We start from the raw sequence: 21611 nt of genomic DNA, 5'->3' as shown, positions 1-21611 counted from the left end.
TTGCGCTTGCAAGGCAGGCCACCGGACTGCTGAGCTAAATCCCCGGCCCTTTGTTTTTTGTTTTTTGTTTTTTTTTTTTGAGACAGGGTCCCACTATATAGTTCAGACTGCCCTGGAACTCATAATGTAGCCCAGGCTGGTCTCAAACTTGCAGCAATCCTCAGCCTTCCCAGTACTAGGATTACAGGCATATGCCACCACATCTGGCTTCAAAATGGGATTTGATGTTTGTCTATGTTGCTGGCTGTTTGAATTTTTTAAAAGCTGATAGCTAGTGCATCCTTAGTGAGCAGGAATTCATGCTTTTGGGCTCATCATAGTTCTGACTCTGGCACCATCGCCATCTTTGTCCTTGTGCCCATTTTGTTAGCACTGGGGAAGGCCACAACAAATGATGGCTGATGTAAATTGAGTCATTTTCTGTACCATATTTTCCCCAAAATAAGGCCTAATCATAACATAAGCCCTAGCATGATTTTTTTTTTCAGCCCTGCTCCAAAATTAAGCACAGGTTAAGATCATTAGCCAGACAGACACAGTACGTTTGTTGCAACACATGATAGATATACTGAATTATAAAATATTAATATTCAACTAAATATAAATAAATATTATTGACATTAATACTTAAATGATAATATAAATTATACTTAGTAGCTAACTTGTGAATATCCAAGCAAGCATCTTTGGATTGTTGGAGAAGGAATTGGCAAGTGACATGCGCATAGAGATGAGCTGAATGGAAGTAAAATAAGTTTATTTTGTCAACATAAGGTCAATTGCACTAAGAGCAATGCCAGTGATCGACTTCATATTGTTTTCTCTTTTATAGGTTTTAAAGCTATATCTCATTCAGGTGGTTACATTTCATTTCCTCAGTTCACATTACCCATGTACAAATTACAGTAAATAAAAAGACAGTTAACTTTAACCTAGACATAACAATTCCTTGTAGTTAGGGAGTTTACCTTAAGATTTGTCTAGCTATCTGCTCTAGTGCACAGGAAGCAAGTTTTCAAGGTTAAGGATGAAGCCAGATGTCCCACTTCATGGTCAGTGCCTCCAGTGTCTGTTAATTTTGAACTAAACAAAGAAGATTGCTGTTAGAGACAGCAGAAGTCATTTTACATTTTCCTAACATTTTGTAGGTTTTTAGATTATTTTCAGAAGTTCTCTGTATCAGGATGAGAGCTAAAGGTCTATATAAATATGTATATTTCAGACTTACTAATGACCACTGCCTAATAACTAGTCAGAGTACAGACACAATGTAGGAATAACATGAGTGCTTGATTGTGTCTATGATGAATCTTCATAATTCCATATGTCATGTGTTGTAATGGATGTACTTAATGCACTTTTATGAAATAAACATTTTCTGAATTTTGGTGCCTGCAGTTGTTCGTCATTTTTTGTGGACCATCATTTCTTTGTTGGTTTTTTTGAGGGATCACTAAATTGCAAGGGCAGGATGCAAACTTGTGCTCCTATAGTTTTGCCTTTAGTCTCCCAAAGTTCTGGGTTTATAGATATGTTATATTGTTAGATAGAGTTGGGCAGTTTTAGAGACTTTTTTCCATTTAGCTCTCCCTTATATGGTAATTCTTATCTCAAAGACCAAGAATGCACGATGAGAGGTGTATAGATTTTCAAGTATGTTTTTCTCAGTTTTATATTCAGGCCACTAGGAGGACCTACAGACCCAGGGAACACAACATGAGCTGCGTGTTGGCAGGACTCAATTTATTTCTTGGTCTTTATAAGCTTATGAAGATACTTCCAGTCTAGATGTCAGTGCCATACTGTCCTCAAAACATTAGTTACCTGAGCTACTGCATAATTTTTTTGCCTACTATACCTGGATTGTGGGTGAATAAGCAGTCCCTGTGGAATCATCCACCAAAACACTGTGGCACTGCCAGGCCTTTCAAGGGAGGTGATGTAGACTGTGTGAGTCAAGGCTCTAGGATCCCCCAGCATATGCTCCATTCTCCCATGAGACTTCACTAACAGAATTTATGGATAAAATTGTAAGAATTTCAAGAGTAGAACTGCAGGGCTGGGGATTTAGCTCTGGTTCCACTGCCTGCCTCGCAAGCACAAGGTCCTGAGTTCGATCCTGGTAACAACAACAACAAAAGGAACTGCAGAGTATTAAGCTCCAGATACAGAGACCTGTTTCCCCACTAGGTGTTGGAGACCAAATCAAGAGGAGTTGTACTACTAAGATAATTCCCAGCTCTTTTTAGTCTTTATTTTGAGATAGTTTCATTGAGTTTTGCCTAGGTTGGCCTCAAAGTTGGGATCCTTCCTTCCTGAGTAGCTGGCATTGCAGGAATGTGCCACCATTCCTGGCCATGGAGACCCTTTGAACATCATAGTTTTTGAGACCTATAGCCTGTAAGTTTCTCAGGGCTGTGGATTTCTTCAGAAATTACTATATTTTGGCGTTGCAGTTTCCTTGTGGGTATCTGACCTCCTTCAATTAATGGATTGAGTATGAAACTGACTCAAGTCCAGAAACAGAGCATAGGATCCTGTTTTTCGTTGGAACATCCTCATCTTCACCTTGATTTCTTTTAATGTTGCAAATAGGGTAGCCTGCACTGGGGGAAAGGAGGCAGGGAGTGCTGGAGTTTCAACTCATACAAGCTATGCTAAGCACACAAAAACATAACATTCTACCAGATGAGCTACATCCCCATCCTAGAGTAGCGCTGTTACTGGCTGCTTGTCGACTTTGCTTCTAGTGATAGTCATGTTCTGTTAACCATCTTCATAAATCTGTGATTCTTGTCTCTTTGACTGCCACTCAAATCATGGTAATTGTGTCCATCTGGCTTCTAATAGATGAGCACCAAGAACGGTTCTCCTTTTGTTACCACAGACAGATTCCCAGCTCTTGTGTATGGCAAGCAAAGGGCATGCAGTGTTTTTCTGTCATCCTGGCACCATTTCTTATTTTTGAACTTAGGTAAATACAGCTGCTTTTCCCTCACCATTGGGTGCACATGCTGTAGTTCTTTGCTTGCCCTATGCAAGAGCTTGGAATTGGTCAGATCTACCATGCAGTAGCACTTTGTTACAGGGTTGGATCATAGTCATTACTTTCAGTGAGCTAAGTTCATCGAGCTGTTTTGTAACAGCTTCTCCTATGGAGGAAAACAACTACAACTATTAATTTTTTTTTTTTTTTTTTTTTTTTTTTTTTTTTACCGGTTATCGAACTTGGTCCTTGAATTTATGAGGCAGGCAGTGGAACCACTGAGCTAAATCCCTGGCCCGAAAACTGTTAATTTCTTAATGATGCTAATTCCCTTCACCAATACATGCTTTATGTCATCCTCCTTTTCTTTCCAAGGAATATAATTTGATGGATTGTCTGAACAAATGTAATGCATCTATTTCAGGATGCTTACATCTCTGAGCTTTTAAATCCCTTCATCCACTTTCTGCCACTATAGTTTTAAATAACAGTTTAGTATAGTCTCAGTCTTCCAATTTTTAGGAACCATCCTCATAAATTCATACCTATCCTGAGGTTTGGATCCCTGGGCCTTGCTCATGCTTGGCAAGCACTCCACCACTGAGCTACATCCCTAGCTATCCTGAGGTTTTAGCCAGGATGTTAAATTCTGTATCTGAAGAAAATAGTTAACCACCTCTCCTTTTCCTGCCTCAGACTCCTGAGTGTTGAGATTCCAGGCATGTGGCAGTCACACCCAGTTTAAAGGTCATTATTCCTTGTGGTATCGTTCTTTCTGATTCAGGACTATGACTTTAGTGTAACACACTTCCCTTGACTATGAATTAACTTGGAGCTGGGCTATACTGGTGATTCTGGTCTTCAGCTTTTTTTGTCCTCTAAGCCTCTGTGTAAGTTACCAAAGATGCCTTGGGGCTTTCATATTTGACTTTCTTTTTGGGGTGTACTGGGGATCGAACTCGGGACCTTGAACTTGTGAGGCAGGCTCGGGGTCCACTGGGCTAAATCCCCAACCCCTACATTTGACTTTTAGTGGACTATTAATCCCTCTTATCATTTTTTTATTTTATCTTTTTCTAGAGCATCAATTGAGTTTAGCACTTTCAATTCCAATGTTGTCTACCCTTCCTCTTACTGGAGATTGAACCCAGGGCACTGAGCTAAAATCCCTATTCATTCATTCATCCATTCATTTTAATTTTGAGACAGGGTCTTACAAAGTTGCTAAAATGTCCAGGCTGGGCTTGAATTTGAGATCTTCCTGCTTCAGCCTCCCAGAGTCCTAGGGGATTACAAGTGTCCATTGTCATTGTAGTTAATATTTTCTCTTTATTTTCAGAAGTACCTGAAACATCAAATTACTTATTAGTGTGCATTTCCTTCCACAGATAGACTAGCAGTGATGAAAGTTTAGGAATTGGACCAACACTTATATCAGAGAAAACCTGCATTATACCTAAAAGAAGCCAAGAGGTCTTCATTGTCTCCTAGTCTGTTAGTGATTCGACTAAAAAACCCTCATTACTTTCAATTTTCTCCATTTGTTCTCGGTACTAAGCTGGAGTTTAATAATTAAAATAGGGAATGCCAGTATTTATTGGGGAATCCTCTTTGGATAGAAACCATGGGAGAGACAATAAGCCAGGATGGGTAGACTTAATCATTGTCTTGATTGGCCATGAGCGAGGCTGATTATCTATCTGTCTTTACTCAGATTTCTTTCAAAACATTTTTTTTGGGCTTTGTTTTGTTTTCATACTTGAATGTTCTCAAATTTATTAAGCCATCATATCTAAAATAGCTTCCACTTTCCTTAGGCAAAATAAATTCCGTCCTTCAAAGATGTCATTTATATACATTCGTAGATGTTTATATAAGTTTGCTTTTGTTTTACATAAAAGCTTGTCCTTTTCCTTACAGTAATAAATTCAATGCAATGAAACCATTTTTTAAATGAAAATTATTCTCAAATGTTCTAGATGTTGGTGTTCTGTGTATCCCAACCCTCTTTAGATAGTACTCAGTTGGAAATGTTCTTGTTTAATAAGTTGTATATTTCTATAATGTTCCAATTTTTAAAACTTTAATCAGTGTTACTGAATTGAGCTTTTGTTATGTTTTATTTTTTTGTTTGAGACAGTCTAACTTTGTATTTCAAATTGGTCGTGAATTCACTATGTAGCCCAGGCTGGCCTTGAAATTATGGAGATCCTCCTGCCTCAGCTCCCTCCTGAGCTAGGATTAAAGATATGTCATCATGCCCACCTGGACTTACCTTTTAAGAACAAAAATGGATATGTTTTATATTTTAACTATATCATTTACCTTTTTCTCATTTTAGAAACTATTCCCTACCTTCCTAAACTGGTTAATAGTGGCATGGAAGATTCATTTGGTGAGTATCACCTCCATTTCTCTCTCTCTCTCTTTCTTTTTTCTTTTTCTTTTTCTGTACCTGGGATGAAACTTGGGACGTTGTGCTTGCGAGATAGGTGATGGCACCACTGAGCTAAATCCATTGCCCTCACCTCCATTTTTCTTAGTAAATATTATTTGTGCTTTATTTTTCAACTCCATTAAAGCTTTGAGAGTAAATTCTTTTCATGTTCAGTGTGTTGCTCTATAGAGTAGTGACTGTAAAACATTTTGCTCTCACAGACCATTTATACTCAAACATAATTGAGGGTAAATTATGTGATTTATATCTATTGATACTTACTATATTATAAAATAAATCTGAGAAACTTAAGAACTATTAATTCATTTAAAATAACAATAAGCCCATTTTAAGTTACATAAATGACATTTTATTTTGTTTTATTTATTTATTTTTGATACTGGGGATCAATCATAGGACTTTGTACTTGCGAAGTAGGCAGCAGAACCACTGAGCTAAATCCCCAGCCCATAAATGACATTTTAAATGAAAAAGAACTCCAAAAATTTAAAAAAATTAGCAAGAAGTGGCATTATTTTATATATTTGCAAACTTACAATGTCTGGTTTAACCGAAGACAGCTATATTGGCATATCTGCTTCTGCATTCAATTTGTGTGTTATGACAGGCTCTGTAGAGTTGGAAAGTGAGGAGAGTGAAAATAAAATAACATCTTAGGGGTGTTTTGTTTTGATTTATTTTGGTACCGGGGATTGAACTCTGGCCCTTGTGCTTGTGAAGCAGGTGGTGGAACCACTGAGCTAAATCTCCGGCCCCACATCTTAGTATTATTAAAGAAATTGTTCTAATCTTATAGATCTCCTAAAAGGTTGGGACTCCGAAGGGGGGATGAGTTGAGACCTGCTGCTCTAAAATGTTAGTCAACCCCACAAAATCAAGAATTATGGTAAATTAAAATAGAAATGTAAAGTTTTCTTTCTATCTTGATCCTGTAAGTTATATATACTGCTAGTTGCATGAAAATTTGATTCTAATGCTTCAGGAGCCAATGTGCTTTACAGAGTTTCATTAATACTTGGTTAAGGAATGGTAATATGGAAGTTATTGTAATAACATATTTTGCCTATATATATGTCTCATCTAGCCACATGAGTAGAGGAATCTACATTTACTTATACAATGGCTTAATATCTATCTGTTGTTTTTTTTTGTTTTTTTTTTTACTAAAAAGTCACTTGTATTTTGAGCCTTGTTTTTTTGTTGACTGTCATTTTACAGTGAGAGATTTGTACTAGGATATCTTTATTTATTTATTTATTTGGGTACCAGAATCAAACTTGGGACCTTACACTTGCAAAGCAGGCAGCAGAACCACTGAGCTAAATCCATAGTCCGGATATCAATTTTTAAAAGCCATATTATAATAGAAAAATTTGTTAGGAAGTACTTTGCATTTTAAAATGTGCATTCCTGGGCAGAGTGACTCATGCCTATATTCCCAGCAGTAGGGAGTCTGAGACAGGAGGATGGCTCTGAGTTTGAGGCCAACCTTAGCTACATAGTGAGTTTGAGGCCAACCTGAACTATATAGCAAGACCCTGTCTCAAAACAAGATGAAAATATGCATTACCAAAAAATTATAAATAAAATCAGAGGCAGTTTTACTTGTTTAATTTCAGCCATGCTGAAAGAAGCATATAATTGTACCATTTTCTGTTTCTTCATCATATGAGAAAAATTCTTTTCCCCATTTACGCCATTCCAATTGAGAAAGTATTCTTAAAATGTTACTAAGCTTATTATTTTCCCCTCTTGCCTTGTTGCCATTAATGACTAAAGTTAAGGTGTGTGTGTGTGTGTGTGTGTGTGTGTGTGTGTGTGTGTGTTACCAGGGATCATCACACTGGGGACCTTGCACTTGCAAGGCAGGAGAACCACTGAGCTAAATCTCCGGCCCAGGTTAAGCTTTTTTGGGCTAATGATACTAGTAATCAGATAACTCAGATGAGTAGTTTTGCCTTGCTTTAGGTAGACTTCTGTTGAAAACCTTGCAAGGTCAGAATTTCTCTGATTTTCGTGACCCTAAATAACTTCATTAAATTTTTTTTTTAAGTGGTACTGGTAATGAACCCCAGGGTCTTGACAGTGAGCTGCATCTCCAGCCCTTTTTAAATTTTAAGATTGCAATCTTAGTAGATTGTGCAAGCTGGGCTCAAACTTTTGATTCTCCTACCTCAGTGTACCAGAGTGCTGGGATATCAGGTATGCACCATCATGCTGGGCTGGAATCCCTCCCCACAGAATAATTTAGTTTTATATCTATTTCATCAGTGAAAACTTTAGTTTGAACACTAGGTGGCAGTCAGTACTTTGTTAATAAATTTATAATTTCATTATCAAATTTATTCTTGAGCAGATTGTTTATGAAGACTTGGTAAACCGAGTTTATGTTAGCTGCCTGGTGACAAACTCTAGAGAATATATTTACATGGTAACCCCAAAGATTTATACTGGAAACAAATTTTCTTTCTGACTCACCTCATTACCTTACTCTGCTTTGGTTTACAGGTTGAATATCTATATTCTGAAATCTGAAAAGCACCAAAGTCTGAAACATTTTAAGTGCCAATGATATAAATGGAAAATCCCACATGACATTATGAGATAGGTTACAATCAAAGCACACTAAAAATATTATATAAAACTAGCTATATGTATAAGGTGCATTTGAAACATGAATTTCATGTGTAGACTTGGATCTTCTTTCTTTTGTTTTGTTATTTTGAAAAAGAGTCTCTCTATATAATTTAGACTGGCCTTGAACACACTGTGTAGCCCAGGCTGGCCTCTTCTCTTGGGATTACAGTAGACTTGGATCTCAACCACAAGATACCTTATTGTTCATTTGCAGATATTCCAAAATGTGAAAAAAAATCTAAATACTTTTAGTCCAAGCACTTTGGATAGGGGATACTCAACCTGTATTTTTTTGTTTGTTTGTTTTTGTTTTTTAAGACAGGATCTTACTATGTAGTTCAGGCTGGCCTTGAACTCACAGCGATTCTTTTGCCTCAGCCTCCCCAAGTTCTGGAATTACAGATGTGTACCACCATGCTAGGCTTTCAACCTGAATTTTAGATAAAGGAATATTCAAACCTGTATAACCAAAATGTTAATATAATCTAGTGTATCAAATTTATTATTATGCTAATTAAATTATGCTAATTGAAATATAACAAATTTCCTAAGCATATCAAAATGAGAGTTGCTATGGAAGTTAGAGTTGGCTGTTAGTCATTTAGAACCCAAAGTGAGATGGCCTTTGGGGATAGGGGAGGGATTCCCGCACTGGTGGGAATTGAACCCAGGGTCTCATGGAGGCTAGCAAGCACTCTACCACTGAAGTGAACTCCCACCCCAAAATGGGCTTTATGGGGTTTTTTTTTTTTTTTTTTTTTGCAGTGTTGAGGATTGAACCCAGGGCCTCTTACATACTCTACCACTGAGCTGCTCCCCCAGTCCACAAATACGAGTTTTGGGGGTTATTTTCTCCTCCAATTTTTTTGAGGTAGGATCTTGCTATGTAGACCAGGCTAGCTTCAAACTTGCTGTCTCAAACTCTTAATCCTCCTGCCTCAGTCTCCTAGAGTACTGGATTATAAGTGTGACCTGTCACATCTAATTCTTTGTACACACAATGCTAACTGACAAAGAAAAAATTCTGAATGTAAAATGAGTTTATTTCTAAGAACACAGAGTTCCTGTAAGATAGGGTGACATTTTTGTTAAGATTAAGATAGCTAGCAGTTACACAAATGTTATGGCATATTCCTATAATCCAGTAATTGGGGAGGCTGAGATAGAATCAAAAGTTGTGAGACCAGCACCTGCCTGGCAAGCGCAAGGTCCTGAGTTTGATCCCTGCCCAGTACCAAAAATATTTTTTGAAAGTTGTGAGACCAGTGTCAAAGAAAAAGAGGGTAGGAGGTAGTGGTGGTGATGCATACATAGAGCTCTTACCTACCATGTATAAGGCCCTGGGCTCAATACCCGGCACCCCCCCCCAAAAAAAAAGCTAACCAGTATGGCAGTATACTTGTTTATTTTATTTACTTATTTATTTTTGGTACTGGGGATTGAACTCAGGACCTTGCACTTATGAGGCAGGTGGTGGCACCACTCAGCTAAATCCCTGGGCTGAGAAAGAATTATTTGTACTGTTATAGTATTTTGAAAGTAAAAATAGTGAGAGATTTTTTACTCATCAATTTCAGTAGACAGACCACAGGCCTCTTAGACCTTTCCTACATGGACAAATGTTTAATTTCATCATATAATATTTGAACATGGTTTCTGGGGTTGTTGTTGTTGTTCTGTTCTGTTCTGTACTTGTTTTTGTTTCTTCCTTTCTCTTTCCCTCTTGTCTTCTTCACCACTTTCCCAAAATCTGTACAGTCTTCCTTGGTCCTTCAGCCTTGCTTCTAATCTTTTTCTCTTCTTCTGTCTCTCTTGTCTTCCCCCCAACCCCTCTTAAATATCTTTTTCCCTAAGGGTAAAATCACCATATTAAGGACTTACTTATTGCATACAATTTTCTGGTTTGTTTTAGATTTTTTTATGTAACCACAAATCTAGTTCATATGGTTAAAGGTAACAAATTAATGGTTACCACAATTTGTTACTTTCTAGGCTGTATTTTGATGCTATTGTTACTGCTGATTGTACTACTTTAGTCAAGGTGACATAATTGTGCTAATCAGTTGTTCTTCCTGGTATACTGAGACCGAGATTGCCTAAGGGTCTTAAAAAAAAAAAGCAGGCCAGTGTTAAAGAACCAGCTGGGCCAAGTAGTCAGAAGTTTCTCATCCCCAATAAATTGAAGTGGTAGAAACATGCAACAGACTGAAAAGCCAAAAGCCAGCTACACCTGGAAGACATCTCTGAGAAGTAGTCATTCCTAAGGGTTCTGAATGTTGGCATTAAAGCTACTTATAAGCAATTTACAAGCATCAACCCAAGAATTAAACTTTAAAAAAATAGAAAATGAGAAAACACTTAAACAAGATGCAACCCCCACCCCCCAGCCTTCCAGCTCACCAAAGGCAAACCCAAGCAGCAATGAAGTGGAACAGTTTGAAAACCACCCACCTGGACTCTGAAGTGGTAACAGTGGAAGTAACAAAGCAGATGAACGAGACTATAGAAGAAAAAAAAATCAAAGCAGAAATTATTTCTCAGATAACTACAAAGATGTGACCAGAATGAAAGATTTGCTTAGAGACTATAAAGCAGGTATAGAATTTTTTAAAAGTAGAGGAGCTCAGGAAAATGACAGAAACCAATGAACACCCAGTATAGGAAAGAAATGGAAACCATGAGTGCCCAGGAGAGGTAAGAAATCCAAGAGATTAACCTCCCCCTGAAAGTATACATAGCAGAATGAGCCAATGTGAAGATAGAATATCAGATATAGAAGACAGGATTATGGTTAGTAATCATGAAAAGAAACATTTCTTTAAAATAGCAAGGGATTGGCCAGGTATTTAGCTCAGTGGTGCTGCTGCCTGCCTAGGAAGCACAAGGTCCTAAGTTCAATCCCCAGTACCAAAGGGGGAAGAAAAGCAAGGGATCACAAGAAATTAACACCTGCTAGATGATGCAAAGAAGAATTACGAAAGATTGATTGGAGTCAATGAAAAAGCAGGAAATAATTCAAATGACATAAAAGCCTTGTTCACAGAAGTAATGGCAGAAAACTTTGACATACAGGGAAAAGAATTTGACATACAGATAAGTGAGGCATATACAACTCCACTTAGCTGTGATTTAAAAAAAAACTCCCTAAGGCATATGATAGTCAAGATTCCAGAGATTCAGCACAAGAACAGAATATTAAAAATGGTTAGAGAAAAGAAACAAATCACCTATAAAGGAAAGCCCATCAGAATCACAGCAGACTTCTCAACACAAATGCTTAAAGTCAAGGAGAGCTTGGAATAAAATACTTTAAGCCCTAAAGGAAAGCAACCTCCAACCCAGATTGATGTACCCCACAAATTATCTTTCAAAATTAATGGAAAAATAAGCTATTTCCATGACAACACCTGAACAAATTCGTGACCACCAAACCAGCACTTCACAGTATTCTGAAGGATATTCAACTCAGTCACACACAATAAACATCATGCTTAAGTATACAAACTTGCTGTGCTTACTATTGCCCCCACTAATAATAATAATACAGTAATAATAAAGGTATTGCAGGATTAAAATTTATTAAAACTAATAATTTTTATGGCTTCATCAACAATATCCTTAAGTTAAAATTGGCTTTAATCTTAACTATAATTGTATAGTGGAAAAGCATATGCTGCTCTAGTTTGGTGTTTCTGCCTTGTTTTGTGTTAAGATATCAGCAGTTTTGTTCACCATTGCTTTTACACCATCAGTGCAAGTGTCAGTGCAGTGAGTGAAAAAAGCACCAGGCATGGTAGTGCATGCCTATAATTCCAGCATTCAGGAGGCTGAGGCAGGAGAATCATCTCAAGTTTGACACCAGTCTGGACTACAAAGTGAGTTCAGGGCCAGCCTGAACTACAAGGAGGATTACCATGAGTTGGAGGCTAACCTAGACTACATAGTGAGTTCATGGCCAGCCTGAACTACATAGTGAGGTCCAGTCTCCAAGAAAACAGACAAACAACAACAACAACAAAAAGAAATATTGAATTCTAGCTTCCTTTTTCTTCCTCTTTTCCCTTCTGTTTATGGCCTAACAGCCAGTGTTCCCACAGCATGTCAGAAGAAAAGGGGACTGGAACCTTGGCATGTCATTTGTTAAAAAGTACTGAATCATGAGATACATTATCTAGTTTTGTCATGGAGGAGCTTCTGATATTAATTGCCTTCCCAAAATGTTTTAAATTATCTGACTCATCTCATTAAATTTCTGTATACCTTCCCTTTACAGATAGGAACACAATTTTTAGAAGATATTTTGGGGTATGTGTTTGATGAAATAGCTAATGAAATATCAATTATTAGTGTGAGTTCTGAACTTAAAGCTAATTGTAAAGACTTATGTTTATATACAGTTAGTCTCTGACTTACAAACATTTGAGTTACAAACTTTCACATCTGTGCTGTGTAAAACTCACTTTGTTGGATTATAAAATTCTAGAAGAGAACTTGTTTATAAGTCAGGGATTTACTGTACATCAAATCCTGGGAATAGACTCATAAGATAGTATCTCCTTTTGATTAAAATTGCATTATTTATTTATTTATTTTTGGGTACTGGGGATCAAACTTGGGTCCCACTTGCAAGGCAGATGGCAGAACCACTGAGCTAAATTCCCAGCCCTAAAATTGCATCATTTAGATGACATGAACAACTATTTATTAAGGTAATAAATAGAATTTATTTATTTTTTACGATTTCAATTTTCTTCTTACTCTAAATTTATTATGAAGATACTTTTGTGTGTGTGCTAGCTGTTCAACACCATTTGTTAAGGAGCCATGTTCAAGTCTAATGCACTTCAAAGTTTACAATAATAATTTTTTTGATGTTGTGTTATCACTTGAAACCAAAGTATGTTAATAACATAGTCCTACTCTCCCTCATCTTAAAGAATGAAGGACAAAATATGACCTTAATTAGTTTTGAGATCCTTAAGGTGTAGGAGATAAATTCCTCTGAGTTGAAATGAGGTCAGAAATGATGTCACAGTCAGGCATGGTGGCACATGCCTGTAATCCTAGCACTCAAGAGGTTGAGACAGGAAGATTGCTAAGAGTTTGAGGCCAGCTTGGACTACATAGTGAGATCTGCCTGAACCATATAGTAAGATTCTGTCTCAAAAAACAAAACAAAACAAAAAAAAAACAACAACAGGAAAGAGAAGAAAAGTGAAGAAATAGTTCAGATTTTCCTGTATTTATTAGAAATGTAATATAGCATTATTATAAGTATATATTAAATATCCTCCATCATCTTATTTCCCAAGAGCATAAACTAATGGAGAGGAAAGTCAAATTACTGTTATACCTACTGCCCAACAATAAGCACACTATCATACAGTTATTTCTTCTGTCAGTAGAGAAAGGTAAGGCACGGTAGTCTTGGTGAAAGCCTGGAAAGGTAGGAATGCTGGCATTCTGGACCACCTCCTGCTCCTCTTACCACATTTCGTTACTTTTAATACTTAGACAAAATCATAGCAAGTGTGATAGGTTGATGAAATGTGAATTTATTTCTGAATATTGAACTTTTATAAATACTTGCTTCCATCGTATGGCTTGTCTTTTATTTTATTTTCTTACTAGCAGAAGTTTTCTTTTTTTTTTTTTCCTTTGGTACTGGGGATTGATCACTGATCCTTGTGCTTGTGAGGCAGGCAGCAGAACCATTGAGCTAAATTCCTGGCCCTTCAATTTATTAATATCCAATTTAATCAATTTTCCTTTTAAGATTCAGCTTTTTGTGTTCTTCCCAAGAAAGCTTTGGTTATCCCAAAGCCACAAAGATTTTCTTGTATTTATTTCTCCAATATGTTTATAGTTTTAGATTTGGCATTTAGGTCAAGGTTCTTTTTTTCACTAATTTTTGGGTGTGGTACAAAAATGGAAATATTCTTCTTAGTCCATTTAACTACTTTAGCACCTTTGTTGAATTACTGAAGAAACGGGCAAAAAAAAGAAAAATCCCATGTAGATGAGTTAATGTGTGCCTAATTCCTTTTGAATTTTTTGTTTGTTTGTTTGCTTGTTTTCCAAGCCAAAGTCTCCCTGTGTGCTTCAGACTGTCCTTGAACTCACTATGTAGCCTAACTTTGATTTTGAAGTGATCCTCCTACCTCAGGCTCCAATTGCTGGGATCACAGGTGTGCACCACCATGCAAAGCGCCCTGTTGGTTTTTTGTTTTTGTTTTTTCTTTCTTGCATAGTAGTGGTGATGGAATAACTATAACTTCTTTTTTTCTTTTTGTTATCAGGGCTTGAACTCAGGACCTTGCACTTGTGAGGCAGGCAATGGAACTACTGAGCTAAATCCTCGGTCCTGTAACATTTTGATGTGTCTACTTCATGATTTTTTTTCCCAGGGCAGTTATTGATATAGTTACATTGATTTATAACTGCTTTTGTCCCCCATATAATATGTGAAATCTATAATTGTATTAAAAACAATTTGGAGGGCCGGGAATTTGGCTCAGTGGTGCCTCCTGCCTCACAAGCACAAGGGCCCGAGTTTGCTCCCCAGTACCAAAAACAACAACAACAAAATACTTGTAATCTTTAAAAAAAAAAGCAATCTGGGTGTGGTGACACACACCTGTAATTTCAGCACTCAGGGGGCTGAAGTAGGAGGATTGCTGTGAATTTAAGGCCAACCTGAATTACATAGTAAGACCCTGTCTCAAAAAAAAAAGGATGGCCAAGATGCCCAGTATGGTAGTGTATGCTTGTAATCCCAGTACTCAGGAGGCTGAGGCAAGAAGATCCATAGTTTGAAGCCAGACTGGGCTACATAGAGTTGAAGCCAGTCTGAGCTACATAGTGAGACCCTGTCTCTAAAACAAAAAGTATGACCAAGAGACTTTCTCTCAGTATATATTAGGAATTCATAAAACACATATTGATATATCAAAAATTAGTAGGGGCCAGGGATTAAGCTCAGTGGTGCTGCCCCCTACCTTGCAGCCTCACAAGTACAAGGTCCTGAGTTTGATCCCCAGTACCAAAAAAAAAGTAAGAAAATGAAATGCTTATCTTTATAGATCATAAAACATTTTAATAAAATTAAATTATTTCAGTTAAAAGTTTTAATTTCTGCCAGGGATTTGGCTTAGTGGTTCTGCTGCCTGCCTCACAAGCACAAGGACCTGAGTTTGATCCTCAGTACAAAAACAAAGTTTAATTTCTTTAGGAATAGGATTTTTAATTTTTATTTATTTATTTATTTATTTATTTATTTTTGGTATTGGGGATTGAACTTAGGACCTTGTGCTTATGAGGCAGGTGGCAGAACCACTGAGCCAAATCAAACCCCCAGCCCAGGATTTTTTATTCTTAAACATTTAAATAATAATGATACTCCCTCACACAACCCCACTGGGAATCGAACTCAGGACCTTGAGCTTGTGGTGCATGTGTGGTGCCATTAAGCCAAATCCCTGGCCCAATAATAATAATTTATTATATGTTAATAATAACATTTTTATCCATTCAATTTATAAATGGTAACAAAAAGGCCCTCTTTTCTCTCTCTCTCTCTCTCTGTCTCTCTTTTTTTTTTTTCCCTTTCTTTTTTGTAGTGGGGATCAAACTCAGGTCCTTGCGCTCGTGAGGCAGGCAGTGGAACCATTGAACTAAATCCCCGGCTGTCTTCTTTCCTTTTTTTGAGACAGAATCTTGCTATGTATTATATTAGCTTTGAACTCGCTGTATAGCCAAGGCTGGCCTTGAACTCATCGCCATCTTTCCTTCTTTAGCCTCCCAGTGTTGGTATTACAGACTTGTGTCACCACCCCCTGCTAAGGCAAATTCTTTTGTTGTTGTTGGTTTGTTTTTGGTGGGGGGCACATTTTATATAAAGCCTCCTTTGTCATCAATGTCTAGTGACAATTTATGATATATTGTCTATATCCTCTGATTCATTTTTTTCTTTTACAACATTGCTGACATTTTAATATGATCAAGAATAGTTCTCTGCCTATATTCCCACTTACTTGGGAGGCTGAAATAGGGAGATTACTTGAGCCCAGGAGTTCAAAACCAGGCTGGGCAGCATAGCATAGAGCATCGTCTCAAAAAAAAAGGGTAACAATAAATACAGTTTTCTGAAGTCATTAGCCACACCACATTTACCTATGAAATACTAAAGAAGTGTCCATTGTTACCCTTATTCAGCATTCTTTTGGGAATCTTAGATACTACAATAAGACTGACACCAACTAAAAGTATTTCTTTTGTTTGTTTGTTTGTTTTTGGTTTCTTGAGACAGGGTCTCACTATGTAGTTGAGAGTGATCTGGAACTCACTATGTAGCCCAGGCTGGTCTCGAACTCGAACTCGTAGCAGTCCTCCTGCCTCAGCCTCCCGAGTGCTGGGATTACAGGCGTGCACCACCACGCCCAGTTTAAAAGTATGTTTTTAATAATAACAAAATAATTTATACTTTATTGGTTTGCAGATATTATTGTCTCCTCAGAAAAATACTGAGGAAAAAAAAAGTGGCAGTTCCTTGTAATACTAGCTATTCAGGAGGCTGAAGCAAGTAGATCATAAATTTGAGGCTAGCCTGGACAATTTAGCAAGACTTGGTATTAAAATTTTTTTTTTAATTTAAAAGGCTAGGAGTTGGTTGCACATTGGAGTGCTCTCCTAGTATGTGCAGGGGCCTGCATTCAAACTCCAGTACTGAAAAGGGGTGGGATGTACTCAGAGGATCAACTGAAAAAGGATCAGTAGAAAGGCAGTCTAAATACCAAAGGATGGGGGTGGATTTAGCTCAGTGGTTCTGGTGACTGCCTTGTAAGCACAAGGACCTGAGTTCAATCCCTGGTACCAAAAAGAAAAAAAAAGGAATGTTTAAAAATTAATCATTAAGCGAGGTGTGGTGGCACATACCTGTAATACCAGCACTGGGGAAGCAGAGGCAGGAGGATTGCTCTGAGTTCGAAGCCAACCTGGGCTACATAGTGAGTTCAAGGCCAGCCTGAACTACATAGTGAAATCCTATCTCCAAAAAAAAAAAAAAATCATTAAAAAATATGTTTATAGTAAATTATATGGAGAAAAACTAATGCAGTTAAAAGTCATTTACAATAATAACCAAAATTATAAAATTCAGTGATACCTTGGTTTACAAATTTAATTTACTCCATGACTGGGGAAAGTGACTGCAATCTCGTTCATCACCCGTTGTGGAGTTTGAGAATGGAAGCAAAATTTCCCCGAGTGCTTCTATTTGCAAATTGAATTGCTATGTTAAAAAACAGAAGCATTTGTGAACTGAGGGATTACTGTACCGTAGGAGTGCTCTTTTTGGGGGGGTACCAGGGATTGAACTCTGGTCTCTGCACTTGCAAGGCCTAGGAGTGCTCTTAATAAGAAGTATCTAACCTCTATGATAAAACTAGAAATTTTCTGTAGATCAACAAAACTACATTCTGTCAAGTAATGGAAAAATTATTGGTGCTATTTATCCCTGAATTTATTACATATGTTTAATGTATTTTTAAATAATTGAAATAAATTTATAGTAGCTTTTGATACTTGTTAAAGTGATTTTAAAATATAACTTGGAAAAATGTTAAAATTAAATGGTTAGCAAACTGCTTTTCTTCTTCTTTTTTTGGTACTGAGGATTGAACTCAGGTCCTTGTGCTTGCAAGGCAGGTGGCCGAACCACTGAGCTAAATCCCCGGCCCTTCTACAGGGTGTCATTTGTTTGTTTTTTTATTTTTTTATTTTTTTATTTTTTTGTTCTTTGTTTTTTGTTTTTTGATTCAGGGTCTCACTATGTAGTTGAGACTGACCTGGAACTCACTGTGTAGTCCAGGCTGGTTTCGAACTCACAGCAATCCCATGATCCTCCTGCCTCAGCCTCCCAGGTGCTGGGATTACAGGCCTGTGCCACCACGCCAGGCCTACAGTGTGATTCGTGCTGAGAACCTCACTGATTAGCTTCTTATGTCTGCTCCAAGGTAGATCATATTTTAAAATGGCCTTTCATGATTAGAGCTTTGACGTGACTCATAGCCAGGATACTTTTTGTTTCTTTTTTGTTTTGTTTTGTTTTTTGAGACAGGGTCTCACTATGTAGTTGAGACTGACATGGAACTCACTATGTAGCCCAGGCTGGTCTTGAACTCAGGGCAATCCTTCTGCCTCAGCCTCCTCAGTGCTGGGATTACAGGCATGCGCCACCACGCCCGGCAGCAGGATACTTTTTATAAGATTACAAATTGAAACATGAGGAGTCCAGAATACATGGGTGTGTACACACATACTCACACACACACACACACACACACACACACACACACTCCACTTGTAATGGATGCTTTCATTACAAGGAGGTGATAGTGTAAAGGACCATCCTATGGAGAGGTGCTGACAGCCTCTGATTCTTCAGTGAAGATTTGTGGGATGTTTTTCCTTTATCAACTAATGTTTACTTGGTGATAACCAGAGTGACATCATAGCAGATTGCAATCTGTAGCTACAGCTTTCCTTTTTTTCACTTGCATAAAAAGATGAATGCTACATTTGACCTATTTAGGCATTTAAAAATTATATTTATTCCTGGCATTGTGGTGCATGCCTGCAGTCCTAGCACTCAAGAGGCTGAGGCAGGAGGATCACCACAAGTTCAAGGCCAGCCAGGGCTACATAGTTCAAGGCGAGCCTGAACTACTGCCTCAAAAAAAAAAAAAATCATATTTAGGATTTTCTTGATGTTTCATTTATTTTTCTCATTTGATCTCTCAAAAAACATACTGAGAATCAAGACTTAGGACCCTTCAGGCTATGCAAAGTGTATGCTCTACCCCTGAAGACTCCCCCTCCCCCATTTAGGCACCTGGCTGCTTTATTTTGTTTGTTTTCCCTTCAAGGTCAGTTGCTTCCCTGTTTAGTTTACATCTCAGTAATGAAAGGCATGAATAGGAACATGCCTTAAGAATTATGTCTTAAATAGTAAAATTAAAAAGTAGCATCAGGGCCAGGGATTTAGCTCAGTGGTACCCGCCACCTGCCTCGCAAGCACAAGGTCCTGAGTTTGATCCCTTGTACAAAAAAAGTAGCATCAAAGAAAGGACTCCTTGTTTTTTTATTTTTGAGCCTCACACATGCTAAGCATGCACTTTACCACTGAGCTATACCCCTTGCCTAAAAGGACATTCTTTTGGGGGAGGGTTTTGAGACAGGGTCTCACTGTGTAGGCCAGGCTGGTCTCGAACTCACAGCGATCCTCTTGCCTCAGCTTCCTGAGTGCTGGAATTACAGGTGTGTGTTACCACACCCAGCTAAAAGGACATTCTTGTTTGGACTTTGGTTTAATATAGTACTAAAGAGGGATGGGGATTTAGTTCAGTGGTTGTGCCTGCTTCTCAAGCGCAAAGTCCCAAGTTTGATTCCCAGCACCAAAAAAAACACAAACAACCAAATATAGTATTAAAGGTGTGTGCTTATTTAATTCTAATTAAAAATCTCATAATGTATCCACAGTAGATGGCTTAATATGGATTGCAGTAAAGTCCAGTTAGTATCAGAATTTTTGTTGTTGACTTTTGAAACAGTCTGTTCCAAGATAGCCTTGAATTTATAGCAACTCTCCTACCTTCCTGCCTCAGCCTCCCAAGTGGTGGGATTACACGTGTGTGACACTACACCCACCTTCCAGTCAATGTTTTAACCCCAACCAAAAGATGAATGATGGATTGAGGGATGATTGGATGAGTGATTTATTAATTTATTCAATAAAGTTGTTGGCTCACTGGTCTAGCTACCACAAAGGAAATAAAAAGATGAATGAGATAATGTTTCAGCACTTAAGAGATTGGGGACTATTAATCTGAGACAAAATGAAGTGTTTTTATATAGATAAAAAGAGTTATTAGGATTCAGAGCCATATTATTCAGCACGTCTTGTCTTTATAGAGATTACTGAAGCAAAACTTGTTTGTGAGAGGGATGTGTTAGTACCCACTTGTGATCCCAGCACTTAGGAGACTGCGCAAGATGTTCAAGGCCAGCCTGGAATACATAGCAAGTTCAAGATACCTGGTCTGCATTGCAAGTTCCTGCATTGCTCAAAAATACAAAGCAAAAGAAACCCAAACCAGAATATTTGCTTACGTTGTATGTACCTTTCTTTTTGTGCCAGAGATCGAACTCAGGATCTTGCACTTGTGAGGCAGATGTGGAACTGCTGAGCTAAATTCCCAGCTATGTATCTTTTCTATATCTATGTTCTTTGAATAGTTTACTGGCGATTTCTTTTAGGGAGAATTTTTTGTTTTTGTTCTCTATCAAAGAAGGAGACTTTGGTGAACATTGAGAAATAGAAAAAACTAGAAGCTTCTTATCTACCTTAGAGAATACAGGCAGATCATACATCACCATGATACATACATGTGCATTGCTAATCATAATGTCCCCCAAGGAACATAAATATAGGCGAAAGATGATATAAACCTGTGCTTCGGTACTTGGGGTTTTGTTTTGGTACCAGGGATCGAACTTGGGACCTTGCACATGGGAGACAGGCAGTGAAACTACTGAACTAAATCCCTGGCCCAACTTGGGGTTTCTTATTGAAATACTGGCACTAGAGTTTTTTGTTTGTTTTTTGTCTTTTGGTTTTTTTTTTTTTCTTTGAGACAGGGTCTCACTATGTAGTTGACACTGACCTGGAACTCACTACCTAGCCCAGGCTGGTCTCAAACTCACAGCGATCCTCCTGCCTCAGCCTCCCGAGTGCTGGTATTACAGGTGTGGGCCACCAAACCTGGCACTAAAGTTTTTAGTTGTATATCTAGGTTTATAGTATAGTAAAGAGTAAAGATTTGGATCCATATTACTAAGGTATGAATTCAGTATTGTGTTTGTTAACTTGGACAAATTTACCCCTATGTGACTCAGTTTCCTTGTTCATAAAATAGGAATAATTAATGACATATATCACTTAAAATAATCCCAGACATTGTAATACATGCTTAATTAATATATTATTTATAGTGAATAGGGAGAAAAATGCATGGGAATTTGAATTTAGTTTATTCTAAAGTTAAATCTTTTTATCAGATCTTTTGTTACAGTTATTCATAGTAACCAACTAAATGAATTTGAATTTAATATTACTTTATTTTTTTTATGTTCTTATTTTTCTGGCATCAGTTTTTACTTTTTAGTGAAATGATAAAAAATCAGCAAACAGGAATCAAAGAGAGAAGAGACCAATAATGAGCTTTGAATGATTAAAAATTGGTACTGCTATAGTTTATTCTTTGTGTTTCTCTTAAGAATGAAAAAAACAACTATTTTTAAGTCAGTTTTATATAAGTCTAAAGTCACTGTAATTAAAAGAATATGTTGCTCTAAGCACTTGTGGAACTAAATTTATAATAGTGTATAACCAATAGGTAGCAAGATAATCTTTATGTGGTTTTTCCCTTCCATCACAAAACTGATCAGTGATTTTGTTACCCACTCATTTCT

General features: G+C 37.4%; 1 protein-coding gene across 6 annotated transcripts in view; it reads left to right on the top strand.

Moving 5' to 3' along the window:
- Positions 1-21611, top strand: part of Phactr4 (phosphatase and actin regulator 4) — an 85591-nt gene that overhangs the window by 13289 nt on the left and 50691 nt on the right. For all 6 annotated transcript variants that reach the window (XM_019208796.2, XM_010632388.3, XM_010632369.3 and 3 more), the window contains one exon: positions 5328-5381. Coding sequence is in view for 4 of the 6 variants with exons in the window: in XM_010632388.3 (XP_010630690.1) it covers positions 5366-5381 (16 nt within the window). In the remaining 2 variants the exon portion in view is untranslated. Of the gene's footprint in view, positions 1-5327; positions 5382-21611 lie in introns of those variants that run through there.

Source organism: Fukomys damarensis, unplaced genomic scaffold (assembly GCF_012274545.1).
Source record: "Fukomys damarensis isolate Sample0158 unplaced genomic scaffold, DMR_v1.0_HiC HiC_scaffold_23, whole genome shotgun sequence".
In the NCBI taxonomy this organism is placed as follows: Eukaryota; Metazoa; Chordata; class Mammalia; order Rodentia; family Bathyergidae; genus Fukomys; species Fukomys damarensis.
This window is presented reverse-complemented; position numbering and strand designations above follow the sequence as displayed.